The sequence below is a fragment of the Anser cygnoides genome, chromosome 8 (assembly GCF_040182565.1).
Source record: "Anser cygnoides isolate HZ-2024a breed goose chromosome 8, Taihu_goose_T2T_genome, whole genome shotgun sequence".
In the NCBI taxonomy this organism is placed as follows: Eukaryota; Metazoa; Chordata; class Aves; order Anseriformes; family Anatidae; genus Anser; species Anser cygnoides.
Genome location: NC_089880.1, coordinates 18,224,073 through 18,247,307, shown reverse-complemented (window position 1 = coordinate 18,247,307; position 23,235 = coordinate 18,224,073). Strand labels below are relative to the sequence as shown.

General features: G+C 38.6%; 1 protein-coding gene across 4 annotated transcripts; it reads left to right on the top strand.

Annotated features, from left to right (window-relative positions):
- The first annotated feature begins 3,989 nt into the window (after window positions 1-3,989).
- Window positions 3,990-22,461, top strand: SH3GLB1 (SH3 domain containing GRB2 like, endophilin B1). 4 transcript variants are annotated; one of them, XM_048058911.2, is made up of 11 exons: window positions 3,990-4,187; window positions 7,604-7,745; window positions 8,617-8,745; window positions 9,463-9,596; window positions 9,971-10,063; window positions 12,223-12,309; window positions 13,685-13,708; window positions 16,123-16,212; window positions 16,748-16,848; window positions 20,999-21,230; window positions 21,987-22,461. In XM_048058911.2, exons 1-11 carry the CDS (start codon window positions 4,116-4,118, stop codon window positions 22,092-22,094), a joined length of 1,212 nt encoding a protein of 403 aa, XP_047914868.1. In that variant the 5' UTR covers window positions 3,990-4,115; the 3' UTR covers window positions 22,095-22,461. The 4 variants fall into 4 exon arrangements, with proteins under 4 accessions (XP_047914868.1, XP_047914869.1, XP_047914870.1 ...); XM_048058912.2 differs by having other exon boundaries at window positions 3,991-4,187; window positions 12,223-12,261; XM_067001223.1 differs by lacking the exon at window positions 3,990-4,187 and adding an exon at window positions 7,379-7,397.
- Window positions 22,462-23,235: the final 774 nt, after the last annotated feature.

Genomic DNA, 23,235 nt, shown 5'->3' with positions numbered 1-23,235 from the left:
AAGATTGTTTTTACTAATTTCAGTTATTAATTTACACCAAGAGTATGTATACACTAAAGCTACGTGAGTTGGGGGTACCAGTCCCTGATGCAACTGCCACACTCAAGTTTAGACTAGCTAGAAAAGATGTTCTTGTTAAAGTCAAAACCATATCAACTTTGTTCCTAAGGATGGTCTTCCCAATGCTTTTAAAAAACCATATCAACTTTGTTCCTAAGGATGGTCTTCCCAATGCTTTTAAAATAATTTTGGCTTCCTATACAGAGCTTTTCTAGCAGTAGACTTCACAACACAGAGGAGATTTGTTGAATTATTCCTTTACCACATGTGGAAAAACTGCAGTACCAAGTGTTAAAGTGACTTTCCCTCAGGCATCAGCAGGGAAAGGGTAGAGCTGCAAATCTATATCCTGTCATAAGACTAATATTACACAGTAAAATGAAGAAACCCCAATATTTTTGCTTTAATTTCTATTTCCATAGGGGTCAGTTCTGGCCTATATAATTCTCTGTACAATCTTCTTCCAAGTATATTTTTTTCTAAGATGGACAACTGGGTTATGGGACCAAATTACTATCTTGCCTGAGTATCAAACTAACCCACTATGGCTCCAGGAAGTATGAAACTGCGAGGACAAAGATCACAAAAACAACACGTGATTGAGGCAGTCCAGTTCCCTGAAATTTTAGGACCTTGGCCTACTGAATGTTTTGCCAGTTGCTGTATGCAGTCCTAGTACAATCCAGTCAACGTGTTCAGGAGAAGCACAGCAACAGCTGCCATGAGGATCAGTGGAAAAGGGCACTAATATGAAAAGGAGCATTAATTCTCATTCAGATAGCTGTAGTTTCTGGATGGAAGCATGGTGTTGAGAACAGCCGCTTTCTGGTTCTGTCAAATCCAGTCCCTGGATTTTTCATAAAAGACTGATTGTACATGAGCCAGGCAGCTGGCACTACTGGTTTTATAATCTTTGCCCAGTTATTATCAAACTAATCTCACAGTTGTTAATATTGGCACAGAGGTTGTAGACTCATACACAAACAAGTGCTTTTACCTATCTTAGTAAAATAAGCTTTGACTTTTAAACAGAGGGAAAACATCATAATGTTTCTTTAAAATGGCACAATCTACTCCTTTTATTTATTTATGTATTTATTTATTTTGTCTTTTGACTACATTACATCAATTAATGTTAAATTAAATGTACCTTCAGATTTTTGTGAATGTGTATTTTGAAAATCTGGTTCAAGGATTGCTGCTATTCTTCAGAATATTAGTTGATGTTTTGCAGAGGTGTGACTCGTAGCACACTGCCAGAACTCACTCTTAATTTCCAGCTGTTAAACTGCATTCAAAGAAGACATAAACATGAATGGACATAAATATTCATAAAATTGCTATTTTATGCAAATATATGCTGCAGTTGAATAGTCACGAGTAGGAAGGGAAATAGCATACATACACACATTGGCAGAAGATATGACCCATGTAACTCAACATATTGTACAACTAAGCATATATGAATTCCAGCATGAGCTCTACATTATTGGGATTATAAACACTACCAAAATGTATTTATTTTAAGGCATTTTCACTGTGATATAAACTGACTATGGAGGCATTTTGGGGCCATTTTTGTTAAATGTTTGACTCCAAAGCCTTCAGTTTAAACACCACCCTCCCATAAAGTCAGAACACAGGGTTTTTACAAGTGACCGTCCCTGCTGTTTACCCTACACTTCTGAAGGGGGATACTGTTTCTCCAGCACAGGTGGAAAAAGTAAGCATGCTGACTCCTCAGCTGTTTGCAGCTGATTTTAGCAGAACTAGCTAGTGTATCTCTACATGCCATACATTCTTTCAATATACCTTCAGAGCTCTCTAGGTCGGTATATAGTTCACAACAAAGTCTGCACACAAGGTATGGCTCTCCTTGCCTGAACCAGATATGTTAGTTTAACCAGATTTTCTCCTGAACACTAGATCACAGGCTTACAGGGTATGGAGAAAGAGAATTTCAAGAAAGGGAATAACTCAGTAGTGTCTTTTAGGAGTAGGAAAAAACTATGGAATTCAGGCAACATGGAGTTCCACATTGTGATCCAATAACTGAATTTAGTCTTACATTACACTATTGTAAGATAAAATGGGGAAAATATATCCAGATTAGGACTGATTTATACGAAATATATAAACATTCACTAAAACAGATCTTCCTCTTTGAGAAGTGTAGTAACCATTAGCCAGAGAGTTATTTTCTCCCTCTCATTCACACTCCAACTGCTTTAACATTCGAGAAAAGAGGAAGGATGTTGAAAGGGGGAACTGAAAATAACATTCAGTGCCCCACATAAGCCAAACAGCCCATCTGCTAAAGGTGGAAGTACTGTCTATTAAAGTCACAGTCCTAAGAAGTGGGACTGTTGTGTTTAGCACTCCCTAGGAAAGAAACAATTAAAAGTAGGTATTCCAAAGCCTACAAGAGCGCTCTAACCCTTGGGGGCTTAATAGATCAGACTCTTCCTCCTCTTCCAAGGAAAGGAGAGGTATCTCCCCATTTTCTGAAGGAAAGAGGTGAGTGTCAAGGCTGTCAATACGCCATAGAGGGCAGCACTTTCCTCTCTGGTTGGTGAGGTTTATACGCCATGGGCAGCAACACGGTGCAAGGTTCACAGAAGACTAAGCAGTATTTTGTTCTGGCCAGAGCTAGACCACGTCGGCTTTTGTGAATTCCAGCCTGAACACACCACTTGTCCCAGGCATTCCTGGGGTACCTCTCACCTGAGGTGATGCTTCTGCCTCAGCGTCAGGCACCCCTGCACTCAGTTGTTCAGTATCTCTGTCTTGTTGTGGGACGCCACTGGGAGCTATTGGCAACACCAATGAAAGCTATGAAAAGAATTACATTTGCGTCTCCAAATGTAAAATCTTTGATGCTTCTGTCTTTTCACACGTTGTATGCTGATATCACAAGACATACTAACCAGTTCTTACATGACCACCTAGAGCACAGCACTGTCTCCTCCAACACCAGAGACTCCTGAGACCTTATTATGCTAGTAGAACTCCTTTTAAGAAATGGAAACAAACATGCCATATACTTTTTGTATATAAACAGTTACACACATAGGTGTTTATTATGTAAGTGACATGATAAAAGCTGAAAGTGGTAGAACACGCTCAGGTAAACAAACGCACGCATACAGTAGCTTTCAGGCCCTCTCCTTAGCAGCAGTGCTATGGGTACAAGGGGAACTTGACACTGCTTGGCTTTTGTTTTGGCTTTAATTCCTGGAATCTGACCAGCACTTAAGAAAGATTGTGTTGGTTCTTCCGGTTACTTCCTTGTTCTGGAATTCACTTCCTGCCTTCGTGCCCTAGGATTTCCTCCAACTTTATCAAACCTAGCCTGGGGTTACTTAACGTTGGGATTAGCTGGTGAATTACCTCGCCAAATGACCAGGTTCACTTTCAAGCAGGGAATATTAATTCATGGCTAATGATAACACCTTGTGAACATTTCAAACTAGCTAGCCCATGCCAAAGGTCCTTTTTTCCTTCCTGAGCATTCAAAACTAACAATGAGGGATGCTAAAATAGTGGAAAAATTATTAAAAGCAGTGACTGTTTTCTTCTAACTTGCTTTATTGGTGGCGTTAAGTTACATTATGATACTCGAGGCGTTTTCAAATACTCCTGCGATGTTCTGCCGCTACTTTACGGTTGTGTCTCTGCACAAAACCAACAGTTTCTGAACGACCGCTTCCAGGCTGTGCCCGGCTCAGGCTCTCACAGAACGCCCTGAGGCGGGCGGTAACGGCGGGCGGCTCCCTCAGGCGGGGCGCGAGGCGCGACCCCGCACGGCGCCTCCGGGCCGCCCCCAGCGGCGGGAAGCGCCGCCCGCCCGCTCCCGCCCGCTCCCGCCCCGGCGCCGCGCCCGCCGTCGTCCCTTGCGCGGCCGATCCGGGCCCTGCGCCTGACGCCGCGGCCGCGCCCAATCGGCGGCGGCGCCGGGCCCGGGCCCTCCCCCCGGCGGCTCCCCACAGGGCCGGGCCGGGCCGGGAGCGGCGGCGGCCGCCGGAGCTGAGTCAGCGCCGTGCCGCCGCCGCAAGATGAACATCATGGACTTCAACGTGAAGAAGCTGGCGGCCGACGCGGGCACCTTCCTGAGCCGCGCCGTGCAGGTAGGGCCGCCCCGCGGGGTGGGGTGGGGCGGAGGGGGCACCGCCGTGACTGGGCTCCGTGAGGCCGCCGCGGGGCGTTGGCCCGGCCCGGGGGAGGCGGGGGCAGCCCGGTGCTCCTGCGGCTCCGCCCGGGGAAGCGGGGCTCCGACGGGACGCGCCGAGGCTGCTGTCTGCCGGGGGTGGGCTGGTTCGGGGCTCGTTGGGCAGCCTATTGTTTCTGAATCGGTTTTCCCCTTTCTTCGCGCTGAGGGCACTGTAATTGGCTTTTGTTCCTTCGCCGTTGTCTTGAGCCGTAATCCTCTTCCTTTACATAATCAAACCTGACCAGATTTCCTGTGGGGAGGTGGAGGTCCGAGCAGAGCGTAGTAATTCGCTGTGGTTTCTTGTGATTTTTCCGTGGGTCACGGTCAGGTTTGGCACGGGATTAAAGCGGTTATCTGGTGTGATCAGGCTGATGTATTGGCCTAAATCTCCGTGTTCAAGCAGAACCAGCAATCAGCAGCAGAGCTCTGAAAATACAACCTCATCAGAAAACATTGTTGCTCCGATTGCAATGAACTCCAAGTAGTAGTTGTGGCTTTCCTTTGTGATGGAGGTCTTTCCATGCCCCCCCTTCCCCGGCTTCTGTCAGGGCTGCGTGCTTCCCAGCCTGTCTTCCTTTCCAGCCTCCGCCCCTTCAGCTTTTCTTGCTGGCCAAGGGAAAAAGGGACGTGAAGTTCACCCCTCATTGTAAGAGCCTGTGGCGGGACCTTGCGATTTTTGTCACCTTCTCCTCAGATGAGAAGCGTAATGAAGCCCCTGAGGGGGAGGAGCGAATCCTTCACACATTATTGCAGTCCGAGTGGCTAATGCTGTGTGTGCTACTGCTGCTCCTCCTGTTTTGTTTCTTTATTTGTGTTACTGGCTATGGGAGGCCTACAGATGAGACTGAGAGGCAATCTGTTTGTGGATTCGTTTTTTTATGTTTGGGCATCATTGGATAATGTGGTGTAATCTGACAGTAGTTCCTTTGATATTAGAAACAAACAAATGAAACAGTTCAGCGGCATAAAATGATGTGTAAGAAAGCCACTTAACTTCCATTTCAACTTACTTCAGCCATCTTACAAGACAGTGAACACCTTGTTAGAGGTTTCACAGGCTTTTCTGTTCCAAGGGGATTGGGACTCTTACTAACAAGCACCTGATGCTCATGTTCCAGAGATTATTCCATATTCAGACTGCTATATTCATTTCTACATTCATAATCTATGGCAAAGTTGAGCCTACCAGCTGTCTGCATCCCAAAACTGTCCTTTCTTCTGTCAAGTAGAAAATGCTTTGAATGACTTGTTCTCAGTGAATCTTGCAGCAGTTCCAATTTGTGGAGCAAAGCAGAAAACAAGCGTAGTATTAGAGGTAAAATAAATAATGCCACAGAGTGTAGTAGTAGGAATGTGTCCTTCCTCTTGCCAGGCCCTGTAATTGACAAGCTGCATGTATAGCAGATGGGAATGAGCTGGGCTTTTCCTCTTTAGTAGTAGGAACACTTCTATTGTCCGTGACTTCTACCTGAAGTTAGAGGCTGTCTTGATGTAACTTCTCCTTCTAGAAATTTTGCAGTGCAAACTCAAAATGTCGATGGGGCCACAGTAACCCAGTTGTTTGCAGAACAGTACACTTTCCTTCTGTGTAAGCTGGTCACGTTCAGGCAACCTGTGTGCATATTTGGAATTTATTAGCGATAGCTTGGTAGGTGTCTTGCTGATGTGACTTGTTACAGAAGGCTGTTCTGGAATCCATACCGTCAAACTACTATTTTCTATATGCTCTGTATTGCTTTTTTTTTTTTTTCCTTTAAGTGGGTACAGGAAGTCTAACATGGAGTACGCAGCCCTTACACTGCAAAGTAGAGTTCTGGAAATATTGAGTGAAAAGGCCATTTTGTAAACAAATACGATTCTTTGTAATTAGTCAAATTCAAAGCCATTTATATTGTATTCTAATGAATCTGTTAAAAGTTTTTTGAGAACTACTTACAGTGCCTGACCTTGTTTTAAGGAGCCTTTTAAACAATAGTAGTAGCAGGTCCATACCTAAATTCTATTCCCTCCCTATACTGCAGCTGAACTGTCTCACCAAGGCAGCTTACTTTTATGTACAACCCTAAATGCTGCAGCATGCCTCTAGACTTTAGATGTGCACGCTATCAAAGCTGGTTTTGTTCTATGTGAAATGGAAATTAAAACCAACTTGGCCACTGCAGTTTTATTTGTATTATGTTCTTGTGTTTTACTGTGAGTTTAAATATTCCACCTAAGAGCTTGCTAAGAATCAGGTTTGACAGTTGGAGTGCTTCTAGTACTGTTTTCTTAACTGCAAAGACTGTTAAGGATTTAATCCTAAACCAGGTTCTTCTGAGAATGCCTGCCTTTGAACAGGCTGTCAAGTGATGAGATCATCATCATCATGCGGAACCACCGATCCGAGGAAAGTCAGGCCAAGCCCTTGGTTCCGGTTTTGTTTTGTTCCCTGACATGAAACGTGTCTTCCTTCTCTCCCAGGGAACTGGGACTGAAGTACAAACTGGTTGTGGAGTAATAAGACTCGGCATGAATTTAATATCAACTGAAATGAATCGTCTACTGTATTTATTTAGCTAAATGAAGTTGCATTGGATTTCACTAAAAATACAGCTTGAAAGAGAACTCAGGAGGTCAATTTACTGTTTCTGTTAAGCTTAACAGGATCAGTTTTATCTAAACAGTTCCTGAAGCATTTGTCTGTCCTATTCTAAAATGCCCCCTCCCTCCCCCCCGACCAGTGTATATTCCACAACTTCCCAGGTCAGTCTTATTTTAACGTTCAGTCCTTGCCTTGAAAGCTTTCTCTGATGTCTGATTTAAATCACTATACTGAATTTTGAACCCACTGCTTCTTGCCCTGTTTGCTCTAGACAGGATAACACTCTAAATACAGTAAAGGTATCTGCAGTGAGAATCTGTTACGTCTTCAGCTTTCCCCATGGGAGAAGGGACAAGCTTGATTACAAAACTCACAAGGCTGAAGTAATCTTGTAGTTGCCTCTGTTACCTCTGGGCTCTCGGCTCGTGTTTTCATGAGCACTGTGCAAAGTTGGACAAAATGCTTCAAGTGAGAACTCTTGGTAGCAAGAAGAGGTAGAGCAGAAGATTTCTTCATAATGTTGTAGATTACCCTCCTCATCTCAGTGTGAGTAAAAAGCCCTTCCCTTTTTTTTTTTTGCTGATAATAAAGGTGGATTGTTGAAGTTAACTTTCAAATCTATCCTTAGATTTTCAGTGATGTCTGAATAACTTGATGTGCAAGCAATGAGAGTGAATAGTTACTGTCTTAAACTTGCACTGGGAAACTATTTCTATGAATTAACTGTTTTCAATCTGTTTGACTAACCATAGTTCACAGAAGAAAAGCTTGGTCAAGCAGAGAAGACTGAACTGGATGCTCACCTGGAGAACCTCCTCAGCAAAGCAGAATGCACTAAGCTGTGGACAGAGAAAATAATGAAACAAACAGAAGTGTTATTGCAGCCAAATCCAAGTAAGGAGTCCTTTTTTTTTTTTTTGTTTGCAACTTTTGAATTCATAGCCTTGCCAGTGTAAATGTTTACTGGCATAGGTATTGCCTAAATTATGACTAACTTCAGCAGTTTTGAAGGCTGTAGTTACAGAGGGGCACACTTTGAAGAGCCACTGGGAATCAGAGGTGCTGTACCAATTGCTTTCTTCCTGTTCTTCTATAACCTTTCAAATGTAAAAAGCTTTAAACTATAGCATTGGTTCCCTACTCTAGTAGTGGATCTAGTGGATTTTTGTTTTGCTTTGTTTCCTTTTTAAATGAATTTCTGACTCCAGATCCAGAAATATTAGGTGTCTGTAAGAACTCTGAAGTTTTTCATGCAGATGCAGTGGCTCAAGGAATTTCATTGCTCTATTTCATAATATTAAACTTCCTGTACAATACAAATCATTTTGAAGCAGGCAAGAAGAACTGAAATGTTTGTCTCTAACAATTCCTTTACTAAATACTTATTTTTTCTAGATGCTGAGTCTTTAACACTTCCCCAGCTTTGTAGTTTTCTATGCATGGTACTTTTGGTTTGTATTTAAGGAGAAGTGTTTGAGTGAAGACTTCTGACCCAACTTTTTAAAACCCGATTATAGGAGGGAAAAAAAAGTATAGCTTTTCACTTTCACGGAAGACTCTAAGAAACACTTGAAGCAAGCATGACAAATGTGGAATATAGATAGTCTCCAAAAACAGTATCTTTAACTTCACGTTTGCTTAATGTTGAGTTTGAACATCTAGGTTTAGAAATTCTGCTTTCTTTTTCCTTTTTATTTTTTTTCTTTTCTACTTGTGAGTTGTGTTTTGAGTGATAGTAAGTGTTTGAAATACACATTTTTTTTAGATGCCAGGATAGAAGAATTTGTCTATGAGAAACTGGACCGGAAAGCACCAAGTCGTATGAATAATCCAGAGTTACTAGGCCAGTATATGATCGATGCTGGTAATGAATTTGGCCCAGGAACAGCGTATGGTAAGTGAAAGCAACAAATGAAGGGGAGAGGGGGGGAAAATGCACAGATCTCTTCTTTTCTGAACAATGTAAAATTATATTTCTCATCTTCCTCTAGGAAGTTACCTTGTGTGTTACAAAAGTATTTATTGTCTGAGAACTTAGTGAGTGCATCTTCTAACTCAGTCTTGAGGGTTTGTTGAAACATTCTAATGAGAACTGTATTCTTGATGTACTAACTTGAGCTTCCTTACGTAACTTACAACAAAATTTCAAAGTATTGTTCAGTTAATGTACAAAAGCTACATGCATGAAGTTGGAGCTGATCATGGGGGTAAGAAGCATTTTCTAGTAGCTAAGCAGGTGTTTTCCTTGCTATCAAGTACTCTTGTTTAATTACTTTTAAATGTGGTACAAGGGGAGGAAGTTGTTAGATTAATATACAGATTACAGTATCCAATCCTAACATAGGTGTGCACAATGGCGTTGCCATATCTAATGCAGCTTCTACAATGCTGTATTTATTTGTACTGAAATCTGGCCTTGCCCTGTGATTGGTATTAATATAAAACAAGAAGAATTAGCATTATTAGGTGATTCTAATGTATTTTGAAAGTACCTACTATGGTGCTGGATTGTCTTTCAAACTGTTGGCTTTGATTCTTGTTCCCATAGTAACTTGTTTTGATAACCACCTGCCTGAATTGCTACGAAACTATCATATTTTCTCACTTGCAGGAAATGCACTCATTAAATGTGGAGAAACACAAAAGCGAATTGGAACAGCAGACAGAGAACTAATTCAGACTTCTGCTATAAACTTTCTTACTCCCCTAAAAAACTTCATTGAAGGAGACTACAAAACTATTACTGTAAGTTGAAGCGTGTGTTCTTCAGCATTTCAAAATGATTGGAAGTGTAAATCTCTGAAGTAGTAGATAACTGTGCACTATTGGTTTCCTCAAACTAATTTAGAAAAGGTCAGATAAAATTGTGCCCTTGTTGTATTCTCCTTCCTTTTGACCAATCAAAATTCTGAAGTCTTGCTTTTTGTAACTATTGTACTTCTCAAGGTATGTACCTTTAATATAAACTGTGTGAGAATAGTTAGGACCTAATTCTGCTTCTTTGTTCAACTGGAGAACCCTTTTTGTATGTGATGTTGTGGGGGGGGGAGGGATCCAAATAGACAGGATTTTGCTTTTGAATCTACTTTATCTCATGAACTAACCTAACTTGCTTTCAGAAAGAACGTAAACTATTACAAAATAAAAGACTGGATTTGGATGCAGCTAAAACCAGATTGAAGAAGGCAAAAGTTGCAGAAGCTCGAGCCGCAGTAAGTAGTATTTTAAACATGTCCATAACTTTCACACTTGTTATAAATAAGTCTGACTTCTTGGTTAGGTTTCCAGTACTAGCTTCTTGCCATCACTTTTTTTTCTAGGTGAGATAATTTATTAGGAATGCGTCACAAGGAAATTAAAGTGAATTGCTGATCAAGATGTTAGTCTTCTATTTTAAGGTGTTCCATTCAGTTGAATTTACTTGATCCAAGTAAATATTCTACCCTTGTTCACTACTAGATGAGCCTGTAGTGCCAAAAATAACTTGCTACAATCTGCCAGACAGTTGTAAGTATAAATCATGTAGGGTCTTGAGGAAATCTGATGAAACACGTATGTTATGTAATAAAATCAAAATAAATACCTGGATTTAGGTTTTATTTATTTGAATCTTTGCAAGTGTTGAAGCATACATACAAACCCAATTTATATACCCATCTAGACTTAACATCACTATATCAAAATTTTGTAGTTTCTTGCTTCACGTCACTAAACAAGACAGGACTCTTAAACTTCTATCTCTTAACCATTCTTATTGCCTCAACTAAAAAGCTACTTAAGATATCTATAAATTCAGTATTTTAAGTACCGCGGGCTAGATAATCAAATGTATGCAATTTCAGCAGCATGTGCTTGAAGTGTTTTCAGAATTATCTGTTGACTGAAATTGCAACAGTTGGTGAAAGAAACGATGGATACTGAAGTGACTGCTACCACCCCACAACCCTCTGCCTTGGGAGTTAGGGCATTTAGTGCAGTAGGTTTCACGCGCTCAGATTCTGAAGAAATATAGATAGTTTAAATGGAAGAATGTGCATGGTGTGCAGCATGAAGAGGCAGAAATGGGATTCTCAGACTTTGCTGGTGTTTCTGAATAGATCACTGTCCTAAAGATCTCAGAAGCGTCATTGGTGTGACTGAGCTTCATCGATGAAGCACCTCACATCTTTGGGGTGGTGATCATTTCTAAAACAAAACAAAACAAAAAACAAACAAAAAAAAAAACCACAAGCAAACAAAAAACCCCACATCTGCCTTATGGTTCTGCCTTTGTCAATCCTCCATGTCATGCATGCTATCCCTGTGTATCTAAACTATTGATAGGTTTTTAGATCCATGTACACATTTTTCCTTGTGTTATGTTAATTTTATGCAAAAAGTTAATTTTCTGCTTGTCAAGCTTTCTGTAATTTGTAAGATTACTAATGGAGTACAGAACAGGTTATTAGTCATCTCGCAGTGGAATTTGGAAGCACTGAATAGAGTAGCAACGGATAATAAACTATTCCTTTACTTAGATTTGTTCAAAGTTAATTTCCCTGTTCCCCAATACCCCCCTCAAGAAAAAAAAAAAAGTTTTGCTTATTATCATGGTAGCAGGTATATGCTGTACTTCTTAAGTAGAAATACCGTGAGGAAATTGTTCCTGCTGAGTTCATTAGTTCCATCACCAGTGTAATCATCCAGAGCTGCGTGCTTGGACAAAACTATTGACAGTTGCTGCTGCTGCTACTTGACCAGTCTTAAATATTCTTATAGCAAGTAATTCAGTTTTACTCACAAGTAATTTTGTGGTGGTAGAGCATGAAACTCGAGGCTTCTTACATCACTACCTTGCCTATACTTCAACTTTAATTACATTTTAACAGCAGTATGCCTGTCTGAGAAGTATTGGATTTTAGAGTTCCCAGAGAAGTGAAAAAATTGCATCTCTACTTTTATCCTCTGCAATATAGAAAGGGAGACTAACATGGATATAGGTGTGATGAAATGGTTTGCCTTCTGCTGGCTCACTTCTTTTTGAAGGAAGATGTCTGACAAATATCGCTGAACCTGATAGGCTAGCAAAATGTATTGAATCAAATGTTTGTTTCACTACTTTATTTGTCAGGATGGAATAAAGTCATAAATTAGGATCTACTTTTAAATATTTTTCCTGTTGTAAATGTATTTGAAGTTCTTTTACCATGCTTATTGTACAACCGAAGTAGCTTAGATCAGTATTTAGAAGAGCTAAATAAAACTGTTTGAATTTCAATATTCAGTTCATAATCTTGCTTAGCTTAAACTTGCAGCGTTTGGTGCCAATACTCTGTTCACCTGCTATATTCACTGTTGTAACTTGCTTTTGTCTTTTATCTATGTACTTAAGCAACTAAACACCTCTCAGCCTGAAGAGAATAACATTATGGTAAATGTCTCTTACGTGCTCAACTTGCTGCATGTAAAATGGCTGAAGGTTTGTTGGCCTCCTGTGTTCATTCATTTTCTGTCAAATGGTTCCTCTTGCTATCCTGCTAATTTGGCTTTGTTTCAGACATTTTCCATTCCAAACAGGGTCTGTAGCTAACTTATATATAAGTATACTAAATACACTTCTGGTGTGTAGCATTAGATGTTTTCATCAGAAATATTTCTGATCTGAAAATATGCAATACTGTGTTCGCATTCATATGAATTTATTAGTGTAAATTTAAGCTGCAAAGGAATTATTTTTTTTTATCCCTTGTGAAATTAGTTTTACCCATTGAAGGGAAAGGAATTATTTTATTTTCATGTTTTCATAGGGGTAGGAATAAGTGATGTGAAACAGCCAGGAATATGCAGAAACTATTCATTTTCTTCAAGCTGTCTTTTACAAATAGTTGGAACTGGCTAATGTCACATATGTGAAGGGCTTAACTTAAGTATGGTTTTAGCACCATAATTGTATTGTGAAAGTGGGGGAGGAGGGTGTTAATAATGTACAGCAGTTTGTCCTGACATAGTTTGGGTCTGGGATCTGCACAGCATAGTGGGTCTCATTGCAGTAAGTGTTACAGATTTCTCAGTTGTGATCAGGTAAAGGAGCACCTAAGTTTGTTTGTTTCAACTTGCTTCTGCAGCTTTTATGGACGTTCCTTCCTACCAAAGTCCTGATTGTGTCATCTTCTTAGAACTGGAGAAATACGGAGGTTAAAGGACAGCTGCATTGCAAGAGGGGATTGGGATAGCAAGCTGAAGTAATTAAGTTCTAGAGTAAATTCCTTGCAGTTCTATGACTGCTGTGCTACATGCTCCTACTTGAATTCTCTATTGGAGAGTATTTTATTAAGCTTAGTTTCAATGAAAATTCTTGTGAAATAAGAAACTGGTAATGGAATTAGCAAGAGAAATCATTAATTTGTCTGTTTCAGTCTTTATCTAATGTGGTGTTAAACTGAGAATAGCTTTCCATAGTTTCCAGTATTCTAACATATCAAGATAACCTAACTTCATCCATATAGTATCTTAGTTTTATTCATATCACTTGCTAATCTTAAATCTTAAACTGTAATAATGTTACAAGTATATATTTAAAGCAGTCAAGTTCTACATGTCATGTATTTTTCAGTGTATGAACTTATTTATGAATTTATTGCAGAGATTAAGTGCTATCTGTACTTAATTTAGCTTCATTGTATATGAAGGGCTTTAGGCAATTAGCTTTTTCATAGAGCCTCTCAAATTCCTGTGAAGTTCTGAGGACAGAAAAATAATTAAAAGACAGCATAGAGTTGCATCCTCTAATAAAGTACCACCAATCTCTAAGTTTGTATGTTTTTATTTTTCCCCACACTTTTAATGCTGACTAGATATGGGCTGAGGAAGTGACAAAAGTAAGTAAACAATTTAGAAATGGCAGAATTCTGAAACAATAACTTGTGCTGGCATAATGTAATAAAGGATATTGCATGTTGTTGATTTTGGTCTAATGCTGTTGCATTGCATCAGAATACTCTGGTTCCCTCTAGGGCCTTCCAAATTCCAATGGCGATACAAAGTCTGTAGCGTGTCTTATAGTAAGCTGTTTCTGGCTAACTATTGCTTAGTACCATATGACTGTCATGTGACAAGACAGACTAGAAAAAGAACTACAGGACTTGTCTCTCAAAAGTTACTGGCAAGGTGTCCTGTTAACAATGAACCCTTTAAGCCTTTTTTTGAAAATTTTCAGAAAGGTATAGTAATCTAACCTGTCCTGAAAAACACTGACCATCAGCTTTTAGTCAGAACATAAAGCAGTATACAAAACACTGGAGTGCTTGCCAGAAATGTCAATAAAACCATGTGATGATGATTTTTTTTGTTAGAGCCCTTCTCCATACTGTCACAAGAGAATGCAGTGCTTAGCTTAAGCAACTGAAATTAGGAAGTAGGTACATCTGAAAAATAACTGGGCTGAAGGGTGATTCTTCAGCTCCTCTATAAGGGAGACCAAAAGCTTTAAATCATGTCATGAATTACGTACATTCCTTTTTTTTTCTTAACCATACAGAACGCAGATACTATTCAGAACAAACTATACCCCACGCATTACACTGAAGAAACCTGGACAGGTTCCTAAAGGCAGTTGGTCGGTTATTCTCATGGATGTTTCGTCCTCTTACAGCTTCCTATTCTCATGTGTTTACTTACCTGGCAGGAAGAAAGAAAATGTTAGCAACTTCTGGCTTCAGAGAACTGGGAGACTAGCCTTTTAATCTCCAAATAGTTTATGTATTATTTTGTTGTTTTTGTAGAGGAAATGAAGATATTGGTTATACAGAAGGGAATGCTTTTCTTCCCCTCTTGGCTATCAGAATTGCTGTTCTCCACTGCTTGTTCTTTCATTTCTCTCGGGGACTTCCAAATGGATTTCACTGATATCAATACAAAGATTTAATAGGAAAATTCCAAGCGAAGTTTCTTGCCTCAACAAACTTTGAAAATGTAATTAGTTTGTAACTTGATACATATGATCTCTCAGTTTTAAGTAGGAAACACACAGTACCATATAGCTGCTTTCTCACTGTGCTTGATTAATGTGTAAGCCTTCACAGCTGCAGTGACTTAGATGAAAAATGTTTCTTGAGTAACTGCGTTATTCTTCTGTGCTTATTTCTGAGATTAAGATCCTTCCACATGGCTTTCCATATTGATTAGCATTAATGCCATGCAAGAGCAAAATGTTTGCAACCACATAAAAACCTCAGGAAACTGAAAAAAATAGTTTCACTAAAATATATTTCCCTACTCCATAGTGTTAAGAAGAGTAACTGCTCTATCTTGGATTTAATGCAGATTTCCCCCTTGGGTTTGTTTTTGGGGAATAACAGAAGGAACTAAATGCATGTAAGCATTGAGGCAGGGTAATAAAGATTCCAGGACTGAGGACATTGTGTCTTGGAACAGTAAGTCTTAAATATTACAACATAGATTTCTGTGTATTTGTGTCTTTTGAGTAGTGTTCTTTTTTTCCAAAATACTCTGAAATAATTCGGTTCATGCTAGATTAAGTCCTTTAAAACTGCTATGATTGTTAGATCCAGTTAAAAATCCTTGATAGGTAACGAGGAAAAAACAAATTGGAATTCTTTAAGTATCAAAATTGAATCCAATCATTTTAATAGAAACTCTAGTTAGGATTAGAACATTTGATATAGTCCAGATACATTTTTTTAAGACACCTCAATTCCAAACTCCAGAAATAGTTTTCGTAGCTTGGTGGTTAGTATGCAACATTAATATATGAAATATCCTGTTAATCCTGACACAGATTTACGTCTGGCTGATTGTCATGTGGTTGTCTGGCAAAAATAAGGTCAGGTTTACCCTAAATTATCTGAGTAGAGCCCTGTTAACTTGAAATATGGAAAAAAATCGCCTTGTCCTTGGCTGCCACTGCTGTGCCAGCAGAACCTGTGGTTCAGACACTGTTGTGCTGATGAATACTTGGTTTGTTATTGGGAGAGGTGGGGTAATACTGCTGGCAGAAAAATGCCCTCCTTTTGCATACGTTGGATCTATGTGGTAGGTATCGGATGTTAAAGGTGTTTGTCATGTAGATACAGCCTCGATGGTTCTGAACCTAGAAAACAATTATTTATTTTTGTGTAGTGAAAATCTGTAAAGAAAAAGCACAGGATTCAAACACCTAAACATGTGACTAAATGCATTTGTATGAGTAGCTCTGAATAAAATTGGACTGTTGTGGTTGGAAAGTTTAATAGAATGCATTGTGCAAATACCTAATATGCATACTTGTTTTTAGTCTGAACAGGAAGTACGAATTACTCAGAGTGAATTTGACCGTCAAGCAGAGATTACCAGACTTCTGCTGGAAGGAATCAGCAGCACACATGTGAGTACACAAAAGGGGGGGGGGGAAACAGTTAAAATCCAGGCACTTCCTTTTAAAACAACAAAAATCTACACTAAACTACTTGGGAACAGTGGGCTACTAGGTTTCACTTTACTGCCTTAAAAAGTATCCCACAGCTGCTTTTTTTTGTATTATACTTTAGTATCCACTGAATTTATTTTTAATTTTCCATTTACCTTGAACTCAGGTGTTTTCATTTTTATCCTTTCAATTTAGCTTTCCATTCATCAGATTAGATGAATATTGAAACCACGAAAACATGCTAAAATATTCTGTTGTGGAAGCAATATTAGGTAAATGGCATGATGGTTGGACAGAACCTATTTTTTTGTGCTTGATTACACTGATTTATGACGTGTTATTGTAGCTACCTGCTAAATACAGGCACAGTGCCTATGTGGCATAAATCCTGTGTCCCAGTGTTGGCCTTACCAACGTGATGAGTAGACTCATCTTTCTAATGCAATCTGGAGTTTTTGCAGGCTAAAAACTTGAATTCCTTGCTGTGTTACAGGCACATCATCTTCGTTGTCTGAATGATTTTGTTGAAGCTCAGATGACCTACTATGCACAATGTTACCAATATATGTTGGATCTCCAGAAACAACTTGGAAGGTAGTAACACTGTGAAAACTTCAGAAAAAAAAAACTTATTTTCTAAGTGCTTATCAATAGTAGGAAAACTTGCACTGATACAACAATAGTGAACACATGGGTTGTGCTGGACTAAGAGAAAATATCGCTTCTAGTGTAATTAATCTGTGATTCATAGAATCATAGAATGGTTTGCATAGGAAGGGACCTTAAAGATTCTCTGATTCTGACCCCCCTGCCGTGGGCAGGGACACCTTCCACTTGCTTACCCTAATTACCCCAGTATAACTACTTCTCTAAGTCTACACATTGGACTAATGCCTGTTGAAGGTTATTTTATTGAGATTTTATATTTATTAGTGTTGAGAAAGGTGAGCCCATGGTAACATTATTTAATGGCAGAAAAAAAAATCTTGTTATTAATTGTAATCATTCAGTTATCTTATCCTTTGTGCTACAGAACCGCTGTACGATGTAGGAAAAGTTGTTGCACTGCCCATAAATTCATGTTGCCTCTTAATTTGTAACTAGCCACTAACTGATTTGAAATGAAACTACGTTCTCCACTGTTGAGTTGCCAGCATATCTGTGATCAGTAATCCAAAACACCTGCAATGGAATGGGCAAGCTTATCTACTTTTAATGTTTTGTGGATTTGGCGTTTTTTAAAGTAAGAGAAGAAACTGCCTAATGTTAATCTGTGTTCATAATTCTTTCTTTGTGGTTGGTGGTGATGTAGAGAGAGATACATGCTTGCTTTTTATACAGTTTCTCCATTCAAATTCTTCTTTACCAGCCAGTCTGTCTTAGGGCTATTCCAAACCATATTATTTAGGTGAGCATATGCACTGAAGGGTTGTCTGTACTTAAAAGTTTACTGTAGTGGCTGTTTTAAATAACTGCGTCTATAAAGTATCTTTGCTTTTGTTTTTCGTGAAGAGGAAGTAAAAACAAAAGTGTTTTTAATTCTTGTCCTTTTCCTGACTTGCTGCTTCCTGTGGTATTTTATGTCCTTTCCTCAGTTTGTTTAAATAGATAGTTTAAAGACTTTTCCAAAAAATCTTTAATCTGTTTTTTTAAAGAAGCTAGATCTTTAAAGCTACATTGCATTGAAAGAAGTATGCAAGCTTAAGATTTGGTAGCACCTGAATGCGAGTTGTAGAACTGAAGTTTGAGAATAAACATTCACTGAAATAAGGACAAGTGCCTCTTATACTTCACCTACCCTTTAATATATTTACACAAATATTTTGAGAAGTTGTTTTTAAAATTTGTACTCTTATCCTAGTTTACTTGCCAAACAGAAAGCTTTAAGCATAATAGGTTTAACCTAAAGAACATATTTGTCATTAAAATCTTGCTGTAGGATGTATAGCATATTTAGAACAGCTGTCCTTGTTTAAAATGTATGTAAACTGCTACAAGGTATAAAAATAGTATATTTGAAGAAAATACTGCCATTAGGAAAACAGAAGGATATATCTTTATGTTGCTATGATCTTGTCATAATTTTATCAAAAATACTAATTGCTAGAAGACCAAAAGCTTAGAAGCTTTTAAAAATCCCAAGTTCCTTAATCAGCCCAATTAAGTTTATCTGCTTATGTGGATTAAAACAGACAGGTTCTCAAGTTGCACTCCTTGCTTTGGAAGTTCCTCATTTTGTAGGTACGTGGTGGGCAGTATTTATGGTAGCTATTGGATGAAGTAGGTGAGCAGGGTATGTGAAGTGTTCTTCTCATGTTACACACAGACAGTTATAGCCACCAAATAAATAGCCTAGGCAGCTCAGTTAGGTTTCGGTTGTATTTGCAAGCACTCTGTCAGTTAAAAAGGGATATAAAGTGCTGGGTTACGTGTGCTCTTTTCACACATCTCAGAACAACACTGTGCCATATCCTCATATGAAAGGCAAGAGCTGTGAGGGACTATTTTGGTTTTGAAATCTTTAGTGAACCAAAGGTGTGCCAGCTCTAAGTGGCATAGTTTGTTACTTGAAACAAAAACTTGGTTCCCAGAGTAGTTGCATATTAAATGTTTTATCTGGCACAGAATCTAGGGCATAAACCCTAACCCAGTTCACAGTGAGACTAGTCAAGTTCCAGGGCTGACCACTGATTTTGCAGATGTACTCTCCAGAGTCAGCTGTGGGCAAGGTGAGAAGAAAACTTTCACTCAGTTCTCTTTATGTAAGTAGACATAGTTTTATGGATGTTTCTCTTCAGTGCAGCACCAGCTACTTATCCCTCTACTGCATTCTTCTACTGAGTGGCTGCTTAAAGAATCAAATCTCCCAGGTTAAAAGCAGTATCTTTTTTTTTGTTGTTCCCCGTATTTAACTAAACAAATCTATTTCAAATATTCTAGTACTCTAGCTGTTTTTTTTTCTTTCTGACAACTGCTTTTGCTCTGAATTTTCTCAGCTTCCCTGACAGCCAAGCCTAAGTTTTGGCAGCATTTAGTCTTCCATCTTACCCTTTACTATTCACAAGCTGTGAAACTCCTACTACTCAAGTGCTTAAAAAAAAATTTAAATCTCAGACAATCTCTGTACAGCTGAAGATTTACTGTAATGTGCCTACATAGAGCTTTGCAAAAAGTGAGACTTAATGCTTTACTGATTGGCAGGGTGGTTAGAAAGTCTTAGTTTTCTTCTCCACTAGCTGTACAAACCAGTGACCTTTCAAACTGAGCGGAATGATCTACAAGTAATTACTGTGCTAACAGAAAACAGGTTTAGCAGTATATTCAACAGTTGTTTAATGACACTCATAAGCAGCTGATTGTCCCTTTAAATTTTGAATGCCAGCTATGATAGTAATAAATACGTCACAGGGCACATCTGAGTTATCACTATGAAAATGTTGCGGTGTTGATTTTTCTCCCTCTGTTCTGCTGATTTGATTTGCTTACACAAAAAAAAAGTGTGTGGGGGTAACGTGTCCATATGCTGGATTGTAAAGAAAAAGCATCTATGCAGAAGGACTGATGAACAAAGCTGTGTGGAATTGATCGACCAGTTGATGCATAGACTGGTCAGAAGAGGAGTGGAAGGAAATAGAGCTACAGGTCCACATCATCCTGACTTGGACTAATTCTCCCTGCTGACCCTCACCTTTTTCTCTGTGTCAGCTCTGCCATTTTTCAAAACCTTCACTGGCCTGCTCTGAAGGTATAATCAGATGAGCACTGGAACAAAGTAAGGCAGCAAGGAATGACTGCATCAACTACTAAATGAGTTTTGTCTGCTATGGAACTGCATCACTGGATGCAGGGCAAAGTGACATAAGACAGTAACCCAATCTCACAGCTCATCATTCATAACCATGCTGTTCTGTCCCCTTTATCCCCCACCCCAAAATATGTGGCTCTCTTGCTCTCCTTTCTGCTCCTTCCACTTTTTAGACATGTTGTTCTGTCCTTTCTGTTGTGTCACCTCTGTGTTGCAACACTTTTTTGCAATTCAGTTTATATATGTGTATATATATATATGTATGTATGTTTACTGGCTTATTTTTCAGGCAGGTTAGTGAGTTGAATTGACTTCATGGAAGTGTCTGGCAAGCAGTACAGCTGGCAAAGAACAAGCAGTAATCTGATCTAGAAAGGAGGGTCTTGAGTTGATTTAAGTTCATCTTTAGTGTTAAAAATATTTTTGTTTTACAACGTGCAGCTAGCTGGATCAACAAACTGATTTAGATAACAAAAATAGCTGTGACTTTTTTTCTGCTTTCAGAGGAGGGCTGTATTTTTAACCTATATTATTTCCCTGATCTGGTTCACTAACACAAACCTTTGTGTAGCCATATAACTGAGAAATTAGCAGGAGGGGGTGAAGGTTACTCTTACTGGCAGAGCTGCCAAAATAAATGTTTATTAAAATGAAGTGTGAATTAAGTCTGACCAATAGTACCTGCCTGTATTTTTTTTAAGTGGCAATTTTCATTTTTTTTTACGGTGACAATATTTATTTTAAAGTATGTTGGCTTGGTTTATTCTATGCATTATGAACAAATCTTTATTTAGGTTTGTACGAATATCAGTGCTATCCAATTGCTGCTGTCTATTGCTGTCTATTCTGTAACTGATGAAGGCAAGAATACTAATTTAGGTGTGAAGGCATGTAGAACTGATTCACCCAGAAGTCTTTTTGTTTTGTTTTCCCCAACAGCTTTCCGTCTACTTTTCTCTCTAACAATAATCAGTCTTCCTCGACTCCTGTGCAAAGCATTTCTACTCCCTCAGTTTTGGCCTCAGCTTCTGCTTCATTGCCTTCAGTAAGCAATTCAATAGTTACTTCAGGCATCAGTGAACTGAAGTCATCAAGTGGCAGCAGGAAAGCTAGAGTTCTCTATGATTATGATGCTGCAAACAGCAGTGAATTATCACTACTTGCAGATGAGGTGAGTTTTCTAAGTACCTTGGTCATTTAAGAGTAAACTCAGAATGCTTGTGACTATCTATTTAAGATGTGCTACGTGAAGAAATCTGTGTAGTTGATTTTCTTTTTAATTAAACTTCAATAGTACTCTGAGAAGCTAGTGTCCTGTACCTGTATACCCTAATATTCTATAGTGAGAGTTAACATTTGTTATGCCTGCTCAGCTTGCAAGAAGAATTTTCTAGACAATCAAGGTTCAGCTATGCAGTCTTCCTTTTAACATACCTCTAGCACTGTTATCAATATAACTAGTCTTTCAAACATGAAATGTTGCATTTTGAGAAGAATATGGAAGTAAAACCACTTCTGGTTTTGGTGGCAGTGGTAGTGCTGTGCTTACTCCTCTTCTAATTGAATTCTTAATAGTTGAAAGTCAGAAAGCCTATACAAAGCAGGCAGAGATATAAAATAAAGTCACCTAGTTATGTGACTGTAGCTGAGTGGTGAAGAATAACATCCACAAAATAAGAGTTTTTTAATGCATGCATTACTTATATATTTTTATTTGACTTTTATCTTATGTAGACGGTGACTTAGTTTTCCTTGAACCAATGAAATAATTTTTATGAGCACTAGATTTTGGTCTGTGGATACTCAAATGTTCAGTTTAACTTGGTTAATCCTGTTTCTAAGACCTTGTAAATCACATGACTAATAGACTATTTTTTTTTTTTTCCAGACAATTATAAGATTTTAATGATGTGTTTCTATTTTTTAGGTGATAACAGTGTATAGTATCCCGGGCATGGATTCAGACTGGCTGATGGGTGAAAGGGGAAATCAGAAAGGCAAAGTGCCTATTACTTATTTAGAACTGCTAAACTAAATGGCTGGCCTGAATAAAGACTGTCAATTATGGTGACACCATATTTATATACAATTAATGTTATGTAAGCAGGTTTAAGTGTCTTCCATGTTTCTTTCTTGAGGGACAAATACCAGCCATTACAAACTGGCTTTTCTGCCAGCATGGTTGCATGGTAAATACTCTATTCAAACTTAATGTGTTTAAAGCTTTTACTTCATGTGCCAAGAACATGTTTCCTACAGATTTGTTTCTACTGAAGTTTTCACTAATACCAGCTTCTACTTTTGAGTAACCTAGATTGAAAGCAGAAGGTACTGTTTTCTACTGAATTTTTTCATTAATGGCAAAGCTTTTCTTCACATAAAATAAACTTATTGTGAACTGATGCAGGTGTAATGCACGTTATTTGAATAATCAAAAACAAACACAAAACGTAAACCTTAAATAAATCCATATGGGTTTGTTCCCAATACGTGTGGAGTACAAATGTACTGAGGCATGTATCCACTGAACAACTTGTGCATTTAATCACTGCTGAAAAATGAAAACAGATGTCCTCTCTCTGTTGATAACGTAATATGTTGAGGTTTTAAGCTGCACATAGGTAGATTGACACAAGTTAGTGACACACATTCTGACATTTTAATCTTGCTTTGTATTCGTACCCTTTAATCACTTTCCAGAAAAGAGGCTAATTCACTGATGAGTAGCTATCAAGATTCTTTCAACTGCAAATCTGCCTTTATGTTAAATCAAGCACAGCATTTTTGCTAACCAAATATATACTCTCTCATTTAAGTAGTTCTGTAGATGAACACTTATTCAGATTATAGTTTTTAATAAAAATATAAAAGTCTATATTCACACTTCTTATGCTACAGTTTATTGTCATGTCCTAATTGGATTGAAGTAGTGTTATGCTTCTGCTTTGCAAGAGGACCTCCTTTAAGTGTGCGGGAAGTAAAAATGCCCCTTACTGTTTCATAAATAGTTTTTTCAGGCTGTAAAATGTTAAAAGGATAGATTGAGGGCAATCTTTTTTTCTGAAGTAGCAGTAGATTTAGTTCATTGAATTGGACTGCCTGCATGTGGAGAATAACTTACTTCCCAGTGGAAGGGAATTCCTTCCGTTGCAGGAAGATGTAACATTTGTGGAAGT